Source organism: Lagopus muta, chromosome 1 (genome assembly GCF_023343835.1).
Source record: "Lagopus muta isolate bLagMut1 chromosome 1, bLagMut1 primary, whole genome shotgun sequence".
Lineage (NCBI taxonomy): Eukaryota > Metazoa > Chordata > Aves > Galliformes > Phasianidae > Lagopus > Lagopus muta.
The window spans coordinates 166,481,763-166,491,504 of record NC_064433.1 but is presented as its reverse complement, the minus strand read 5'-3'; the positions used below and the strand labels follow the sequence as shown (position 1 = coordinate 166,491,504).

The 9,742-nt window shown below is 43.2% G+C and overlaps 1 protein-coding gene across 2 annotated transcripts in view; it reads left to right on the top strand.

The window, feature by feature from the left end:
* The first annotated feature begins 3,910 nt into the window (after positions 1-3,910).
* Positions 3,911-9,742, top strand: part of HTR2A (5-hydroxytryptamine receptor 2A) — a 29,618-nt gene continuing 23,786 nt past the window's right edge. The window contains exons 1-2 of one of the 2 annotated variants that reach the window (XM_048957544.1): positions 3,911-4,344; positions 4,426-5,495. In XM_048957544.1, coding sequence (XP_048813501.1) covers positions 5,090-5,495 — 406 coding nt within the window. In that variant the 5' untranslated portion in view covers positions 3,911-4,344; positions 4,426-5,089. Of the gene's footprint in view, positions 4,345-4,421; positions 5,496-9,742 lie in introns of both variants that reach the window. The other variant, XM_048957535.1, reaches the window with a different exon arrangement.

Genomic DNA, 9,742 nt, shown 5'->3' with positions numbered 1-9,742 from the left:
AAAAAAAAATGATATGAAGAAACTGTTTAAATAGTCAGCATTTCACAAGAGAGGTGTTTGTTTTTTTTTTTCCCACTGTGATTTCCAGCTCACAAATCATTACACAAGTTTTGTGACACAGCAACTTCACTGAGCTGCGCTGGAATCACATCAACATGGAAGTGATATCAGGTGTAGTGATACTGGTCCCAGTGGACATCTCTAGGCAGATATATGCCTTAGAGTGCTGCAGTTTCTTACACTTACCTCCTTGTTGGGACTGTAAGTATGCAGAATGGCCTGGGGATCCTGAAAGAATTACATGCAGTGAGGAAAGAGGATACTGCGTGTCGCCAGGAATGCCATACATCCATCCACACCTCATGGATATATGAGCCAGTGAGGCTTTTGGAAGCAGCACACGAGGACACGGTGCTGGTGCCACAGAATTCAGCTTGTTGGGATCTTCACCCATGGACTGCAAGCATGAAGGATGCTGGTCCTGTGTGATTTTGGGAAAGACGGTGACAGCTGTTTCTACAACAGAATGGGTTGAGAAGATCAAGAGATCCAGCCTGAGCTCAACCGTATCATAAAGAATCAGAGCAGCACCATTTAGTTATTTGTTCTGGTTTATAATAACTAGGCTCTGATTCATGTCTCCAGGCACCAGAACATGAATTGCTCCAGCAGCTCCAGTAAATGTAAACAGAGAAACCAGATAACTGCAAGTTCAACCATGACAAAAACTGTTCACGTTCCCCTGGCCTGACTTCTACATATCAGAGTGAATGATTAACCTCTGCAGTTTGTACAGTTACTGATTACACAATCTACTCAAAACATCAAAGAAGGCAATAACAAACTCAGAGGCTTGTATACCTTGAATTATCCTAAGTTTGAGTTACGTAAATGAGCTGATTTTTAAAAAACCTGTCCCCTATCAGAAGACATTGCTGAAAAGGAATACATTTTCAGGGAGCAGTAACACACCACGCCAATCATAAAAACCCTGCCCAAGTGGGCAGTTTAATGGCCTACAACATTTCGAAACAGGGCTGGGGAACAGAGGAGGGGCTCACATGAATGCCATACGTTGGTCTCTACTGGAAATTACAAAGCAGTATGTTCCAGTGCCTGCTTTGTTTCTGAAGAATGCTTAATGCCTAGCTGCAGACCACGTTATCACCACTTCAAGCTAAGATTTCACTTAATTTACATAGGCTGCAGACTGCAGCTGTCTTTGTTTTCAGCGCAGACACTGCCTGGGATTTCAGTTTTCCAGAGCTATTCACCTTTAGGAAAAACAATGGTCAGCATTGGCTTTAGACATTGAAAATAATGCAGGAGCTGTATTCAACTGTTGCTTCAATGCAGAACACTCTCAGTTCTGCAAGAAGATGAAAGCACATGGGAAAGCCCAGGTACCCTCCTTTAACTGAGTTCAGCATGGGAAGGTTGGATGTTTTGGGTTGCTTGACACCTGTAGTGACATTACATGGAAGAAAAGCCATTTTCAGGTTTTCAGAGGGTAGTAGTGTTAAACCTGGAGGTAAATAACAGAATATATTTTCACCCAGTAGAATACCCAGCACACATTGCTAGAAGACATAGGATCATGAGCTTGTTTCTGACATACTGGGCTATACAGAAGCGTTTTCTTGGCCATCCATGCTTCACATGCAAGGAAGGATTTTTGATCTGACTATGCCTCAGGCTCACATCTGACTAGTGGGACAGAAGACTGCTCAGAAGACACTCAGACAAATGTGTCTACGGCAGACAAAAGGAGATGTTGCAATGCTTACCTGAAGATCTTATGACTGTATCTGTACAGGTCTCCATCATGGAGACATCCAACTTGATAACATGTACTGTGTATATTTACTGTGTATATAGTTACTCAGTGTGGACCAGGAAGTTAACAAATTCCTGCCTCTTTCTACACTTCAGGGATCTGCTTCAGGCCTACAAGGAGCTGCAGATGTGAATCTAGGGTTCACAAAACTTTTACACACAGCCTACACACACTATTACACACAGTGCATTCATGCAAGAAACTGGAAGACCTTGTTCCAAATCTCCTTTCTAGTCTTAGAGTGAGAAACAAGTGCACAGACCTGTCTGGTACAACTTCGCTGGTGTAACCAGCCTCTGACCCACAGTTGGGGTATTTACCTCCCAGAAAGTATTTTCCATTGAAACTATTACATCAAAGAATCATTTGAGCTTGGAGGGAGCCCTATGAGAAAACAGCAGAGGATGTCTGGTCTCCTCAGAAAGAACTTACACTTACCCTTAGGCGAGGGGTCTTGGGTCCCTCTTTGCAAGTACAGAATCATAGATTAATGGAATCATCAAGGTCAGAAAAGACTTCTAAGATCATCCAGTCCTACCATCAGCCCATCTCCACTATGCCCACTGACCATGTCCTTCTGTGCCACGTCTACTCATTTCTTGAATACCTCCAGGGATCGTGACTCCATCACCTCCCTAAACAGACTGTTCCAGTGCCTCACCACCCTTTCTAATAATTTATTTTCTAATATTTAACCCGCATAGAATCATAGACTCATTAAAAGTTGGAAAAGACCTCTAAGACCACTAGGATTATTAAGCCCACTAAGTAGCCATGTTCAGCAATAGTGGAGCATATCTACAGCAGGTTTGCATTCTCACACCAAGAGCATCTTTATGGGGATAGCTGCTAAAATCTCTGGAGCCGAGATGCTGAATTCCCTTGTTAAATGTAGTAACCCAATTCGGTTATCATGTTAAAGGAGGGAGGGAAAGAGCTCTCACGTGTCACTGTTAGGGTTAAAATGTTTCATGCTAAATTCAGCATTATCAGCCTTGTTTACCAGCTTATGCTGTCTGATAGTCTCCTGGGCTATTCTATGGGACTGGGAAACTTTAGTGTTGAGATGATTCATTTCTGATTTCCAAGTAGGAGCTGCTCTCTGGCTGCTCTGTCCTGCTCTGGTAGCTGCTGGTGTGGGAGTAGATTGCAAAACTGATCCCAAAGTGACTTTACTGTGAGAGGCTTTACAGTAAAAAATGCCTCATAGACATGGAGCATGTGCCCTGGGACTTCCTTTGATAAGTCTTTGACCGCTGATGAGATCAGCACATAGCAGAAAAGTTGTGGCAAGTCTCCATGTATTTGCAGCCCCCTGAGATGTGCAGGAGAGTTAGGGATGCTGCATGCCAACCTGAGCTATGGGAGCACACACCCAACTCCTCTGCTTAGTTTTTGGCAAGAGTAAGTCTTGGGGAATTTCTGAGGAGCATTTCTGCTATGTGGAAAATGTAAGAGTTGCTTACTTCATGCGGCAGAATGGACTGTGAGAGGCTGATTTGTCAGAGAACACAAATCCCCCATCTGCTGTGTGCTACTTTGCATTAGAGTCCTGCTTCATCTGGGATGCTTCTTTGGGACAGGTTGCTGGGGTTCGCTGTAACATCCCCTCCTCACAAATGGGAGGGACGTCAGGCTGACTTCACATTTTTATAAATAGCCACTGCCAGTTTGATAAGCGTGCCAGCATAGACGTGGAGTTAAAACTGAAGGGGACTGATCATTATTTCTTCCTTGTAAGGCTTGCATAATTTCCCCTGTAGATGGAAAAAGCCTTGCACTTATGTTTTTCACTACTATCTACCACTGCGAGCCTTAGATTTCATCTCTTTAAGCCTACATCCTGTGAAACGCTGTAATTGCATGCAGCTGTGTTTGCAAGGCATCCTCTGCAAATGCAACGTGTGCAAAGTGTGTGAAAAAGACCCAAGCTCAGGACCTCCAAAATATGCCATGAAAAACTGCTGGTTTGCCAAAAAAAAAAATAAAAAATAAAAATCCCCTGCTTGGACTGCCCTCCCCTGCCGTCGCTACCTTGCAGTTTGTGACATCCAAATAGTGGGAGGTCTGACAAACCGAACGAGGCAGCGAGCAAGAAATTCCATTCCTGTCGAAATCTGTAATTCCTCCTTGCTGGCTGCTTTTCCTCGTGTGCGTGCTTTCTTCTGTGTCACTGTGTGCGAAGGGCTTTGCTATTATTATTATTTTAAATATAGCTTGCCCCGGGGCGGGGGAATCGCACAAGGAAAGAGCCGGCGAGCAGCCTATCTCTCAGAAGAAAAGAGAGAGCCTCGCAGCACAGGAGCTGGCTTCACTCGAGTGTGCAGTTTAGAAGTCAAAACAAAACAAAACAAAACAAGCAAACCAAAAGATTTTTTCCAAGTGCCACCGTTTTGGAGGAGGCTGAAGAAAAAGAACCCCAAACTGGCTAAATGCTGAAGGATGCAGGCAGACAGGGGCACAGAGCGAACCCAAACGCAGTTTGAGCGTGGGCTCTAAAGTGCAATGTAAGTCTCTCTTAAATTGTCTTGTTTTGTTTTGTTTTTAAATCATAGTATCTGTTTTTTTCTTTTCCATTTTGAAGCCAGGCTGGGCCAAAAGGTGCAGTTAGTGACAAAAATCAGCATGGAGCAGAACGTGTAATCACTGATCTGGGGCTGAAAATGATCCTGAAATGCAACAGAAGTCAGAAATGCAACAGAATATCAGGCGTATTATGGAAGATGCACTATAAATAAGAGCATATCTAATTATTTCAAGAGAAAGATGCCGGACAGAATCTTTAATCAACTTTCTTAACAGGGAAGCAAGAGCTCTGCTGCTTTGTATGGCAAGCTATTTTAATACTGCTGTGTTCAAAATTGTGTGATTACAGTTACCAATGGCAATAAGATGTAGCTCCAGAGGGGAGTCCTAGTGGCTGCAAAAGTTTTTTCTCTCTTATTTCTACAATATTTTTGCTCTCTCAAGCCTCAAGTCCACGGTCTCTATCATCTAGTTTGGCTTTGCTTTTTACCTGGGTTTTCAGTGCCAACTCTGGACTTCCTATGGAACAGAAAACAAAACATTTTGGCATTTGGAGTAATTCTGGTATGTTTTTCTACATCGTGCTAATGGTAAAAATGCAGTTGACAAAGGATTGGGCTCCACCAACTTCTGCCACAGACAGTTGAGGAATGCAAAGCCTGATGGTGACAAAGGGTGACCGTTTCCTATTTTTCACCGTTTATCTCACCGATTTCAGACTTAGCAATGGATACCCTTTGTGATGAGGAAAGCTCTGTGAACCCAACTGCAAACTCCTTAATGCAAATAAATCATGAGAGGAGACTCTACAGAAACGTTTACGGACCAGGAGAGACTAATGTGTCACATTTCTGTAACTTGACTGCAGACTCCGAAAACCTGACCAATCTTTCATGTGAAAGTCCTCCGTGCTACTCTTCCCTCTTTCAGCTCTCAGAGAAAAACTGGCCAGCTCTGCTGACAGTGATAGTGATTGTTTTAACCATTGCTGGGAATATTCTTGTCATCATGGCTGTGTCACTGGAGAAAAAGCTGCAGAATGCCACTAACTATTTTCTCATGTCACTTGCAATAGCTGATATGCTGCTGGGTTTCCTTGTCATGCCCGTGTCAATGTTAACCATACTGTACGGTGAGTACGAGCTGTGGGATCTGCTGCATGTTGAGGGAAGCTTTAAACATTGCATGCACGTGTTGGCATTGTTCTTATTTCATTCTTACTGTAATCACTCCATGCGGGAAGCATGTAAGTGGTTAATGGACGTAAGAACAGATTGATAGATATTTACTCATTTGCTGATGGAATTGTCTCAAAACGTGCATGAAGATGCTTTGTTCTCCTTATTCTTTCATTGTTTTCCCTGGCTTATAAATTTCAGTAATTCTGGTGGGAATATAGGGTCTTGCCAGTTACTCTGCTTTGCAAAAATGTGTGGAAGGACTAATGACTGCCTTTAGAGTAAAAGCTGGCAACCCCTTTAATTTTTTTAATGAAGTAATTCAAACTTTAAAATTCCCTTAACACCAACATCTTACTTAGACCTCCACTTACAGAGACAGGCTGCAATAAATACTGTGGGAGTTAAAAACTGGATGGGAATTAATTCTGCCTAATTTTTACTAACATTTACAGAAGCAAAGCTAAATATTAGCTTCAATTCCATAAGATATTTAAGAATTAAGTGGATTATGACTCACAGTTCAGACCCTTGTAGGTGATTAATATAGCAGACCTTTCTTCTCATTTGTACCGAAATCATTTGCAGCACAGCTTGCGTAGGAAAAAGCAGCAGCCTGTGTGTTCAGTGTCAATATTGTCAGGCTATTATCATCCCTAAACTTTGAAAAATGAGTTTTCCAGTACCACAAGCAAGTGGCTATATTTGAAAGAGAAGCCAGACAATGCCAGGAGGAAAGCGAGGTTGTTTGCAAAGGTTTCTATAGCCGCATGGTTTCAGGAGTAGAGCTCTCTGAGTGCGAGGCTGTAACTTACAAGAGGTTTCATCCAGCACACTAGAAGTTTATTTCCCAGTACCACATTTCTGCATGGTGCTGACACTGCTGAGGGTATGAGGCTGTGATTCATTGCACTAATTGTGCAATCACTCTGGCCGTTGGAGAAGCAGCGTAAAGCTGCAGAAACCGTCCATTGCATAAGGTGAACAAAAACCCTTCCTGACACTGCCTGCTTCCCTGAGACAAGCAACAGGGACTCCTGCTGGCCAGGCTCTGCTGCCGACGAAACCCCAAAGTGCCCCAAACCCTAACGGCTGGGAGATATCTGGCTGGGAGATGAGGACTGGGATTCCTACAGGCAGCCCTGCAAATCCACAGGCAGCATCAGACAGGTGGCATCACGTGGTAGTAAGATGCAAGATGATGGCCTTAAGGCATGCCAGGGGGTTAAAATGGATATTAGGAAGAATTTCTTCATGGAGTGTGTGGTTGAGCATTGGAATGGGTTGCTTGGGGAAGTGGTGCTGTCCCCATTCCTGGATGTATTTAAGAGATGTGTGGATATGGCACTAAAGGATGTTTAGTGATGGAAGGAAGATGGTTGGACTGGATGACCTCTTCAAGTCTAAATGATTCTATGATTCTATGCTACCCATAGTGGTAATCCCCAGTCAGAATTAGGGACCTTTGTAACAAGGGACTTGCAATGAGGTTGCTCCTCCACTCACTCTTTGCAGGGAAATTTTGACAATTTTACTCGAAACAGAGATGATTTCTTTCCCTACACCTTATCACTATTTTGTGCAATTCCCATTGGGATGCCTTGGCCAAATGTCCTGCACAACAGAAGCCAGGCAGGCTTTTCCGTTCACCCAGCAGCTCCAGCCTCCCATTGAAAAGACATTCTGCAACACTTTCACAGCATCCAGGAAAGGTGAATGTGCCCACAGATCAGAAAACACCCAGAGTTGAGCAGTACTTTTTCCCACGCAAACATGCACTTAGTTCTGAACATCTGTTGGAGATTTGCCCCATGGCAGCATGGAGATGTTGTTGGGTTTATTGGCAGATGCTTCTTCCCTGCTGCAGCAGAAGGATCAGGTGCTCAAAGGGCTCCTGAGCAGCCCAGCACTAACTCTGAGGCCTCAGCTCAGGTGCTTTTGACAAGGTAGAACAGTACACAAGGCCTTCTCAGCAACCATGCCTGCCTACAGACTCTCCTCTTTCTTTAGCCCTTCATCACTCAGTTTTCCCATATCCCTTGTTACCAATCCTGGTCAGCTTCACTTCTCCACCTCCTCTCCTGAAAGGCCTTGGGAGAAAACACTTCTCTTCTTCATACTATCTAGGTACAACAGGAGAAAAATCTTGTCTCTGTGTTATCTGCTCTCCCTTTCAGCCTCACAACCTGACCATTCACAGATGTGCAAGCATTATGTGCCTCTTCTTCGGATGGGTCTCCCTTGTGTGAGCTCCTAGACATCAGGAGCTCTCATGAGCCATGTTTTGTTTTACTTTGTTTTGTTTTGCTTTGTTTCCCCTGGATAAGCAGAAGGGTGAATTAGGCAATGGTGAGAAGATGGCACAAGACCAAGGTGCCCCATCTCACATGTCACTTAACATGTCGTAAGGTCAGCCTGGAGGAGGCTGCACCCTTCTTGACTTGCACTGCATCTGCAGTTGGCTCCTCTCATCTGTCTTCCATTTCATGGCCACGTAGTCTCCAAGGTGGTTTATCTGAAGAATGCTGCCTATCCCTGCCATATCCAGGTTTAGAGCAAGGACAAGAAGTCTAGAAGGGTGTGACAAATCTGTTCTGAAAGAGAACAGGCGCATGGTGTTGAGCGCAAAAGTAGTTTCTGCTTTTTCCCTGTGCAAACTGTCCTGGGCTGACATAGAGGCTGCGAGGAAGACATGCTTCAGAAATTCAGCCCTCATTTAGAGCTCTCCAGAGACTGGTTTCCTCTTTGGAAGAGCAGGAAAAAGATAAAACTTATCCATAAATACCGTATGGCTTATTAGAGTCAGTCACATTACAGCCATCCAAGAGCACCAGGAAATAGGTCTCTGCAGTGCTTAGAGAGAGTAAATGTAATTAGGCACAGACCTAATTCCTCTGCCTCTAATCCTTCTGTTGCAAACTTGGTTGTACTGTATTTCCAAAAGAGCCAGGCACACCCTGAAAAACTAATATCTTCTTACAACATCAGCTTTACCATTGTCCTATGCAACACATTCTTGGGCAGCTTGGGTAATTAACGTGGTAAATTAAATCACCAAAAGACAAGGGAAGGTTAACTGCAAAACTTGCCCCAAGAAGACTTACTGGTGGTTCCCTGCAGGACTAGAAGGACCTTGGTATGACGGTTTTGCAGGGCTCTGCTTAGCCTACGCCTGCTTAACAACTTGGATAGACTATGAGCTTGCACGATTTTCCAAAAGCCCAAAGTGGGAGAGGCTACAAGCACTCAGATGCCCAGAATCAGAATCATCAACCCCAAAAGAGAAAGTCTAAAATGAACAAATGAAATTTAGTGAGGATAAAAGCAAAGTTATCCACTTAGGAAGAGATATCAAACCAACACCTGCTGGGGAAATTAGTCCAGGCTTCAGAATCTTGAAACAGATCTGACTGTCAAAGTGAATCATAAGCTAAGTATGCAGCATAAGTATGATGCTTTTATACCAAAGGCCCTCTTCATTCCAGGTTAGATAAGTAAGAGCATTCCTGCAAGACCCACGAAGCAGGCTCGTATTTCACTTAGCAGTCAGGAGGCCTTTTCAGCAGCATCAAGAACAGGATCCAGCATTGGTCACTGCAGCAAGATAAATTAAATAGATTCTGGGGCAGAGAAACAAGAGGCATAAAAGTTCTGTAAACATCATCTGCAAGCAAAAGATAAAGGAACTGGCTTTGCTTAGTCTGGAAGAGAAAAAGATAGACAAGACATGATAGCCATCTTCCAATAGCTTTCAGAAAGGACAGTAATCAATTATTCTTCATTACCAGTGGAAAAAACAAGGAAAAAGAAAGGCTTAGTTTGTAGCAAAGAACATGTAGAATTGATACTGATAAACTCTAATGTATTATCTTTGGATTGCTTTCTCTGTAGTAGCCTGACAATATACACTGATGATATTAGAATATTGTCCCTATCTAAATATGTGGAAATAAGTTATCTAAAGATAGGTGTCATAAACATCACTGATATGCAACTAAATATATTTCTTTCTCCAGCTGCCACCAAATCTGAAGTTTCAGTTTCAGAATTTAGAAGGCTTTGTAGATCAGCAGGTGTTAATAATACAGTAATCACACTAACGATAATTTCTAATGGAAAACTGAGAAATTCCACACGTGCAGTAACAAATTTTTTTTCTCCTTCCATAGATGTTGATTACAACATCAAGCATTATTCACAT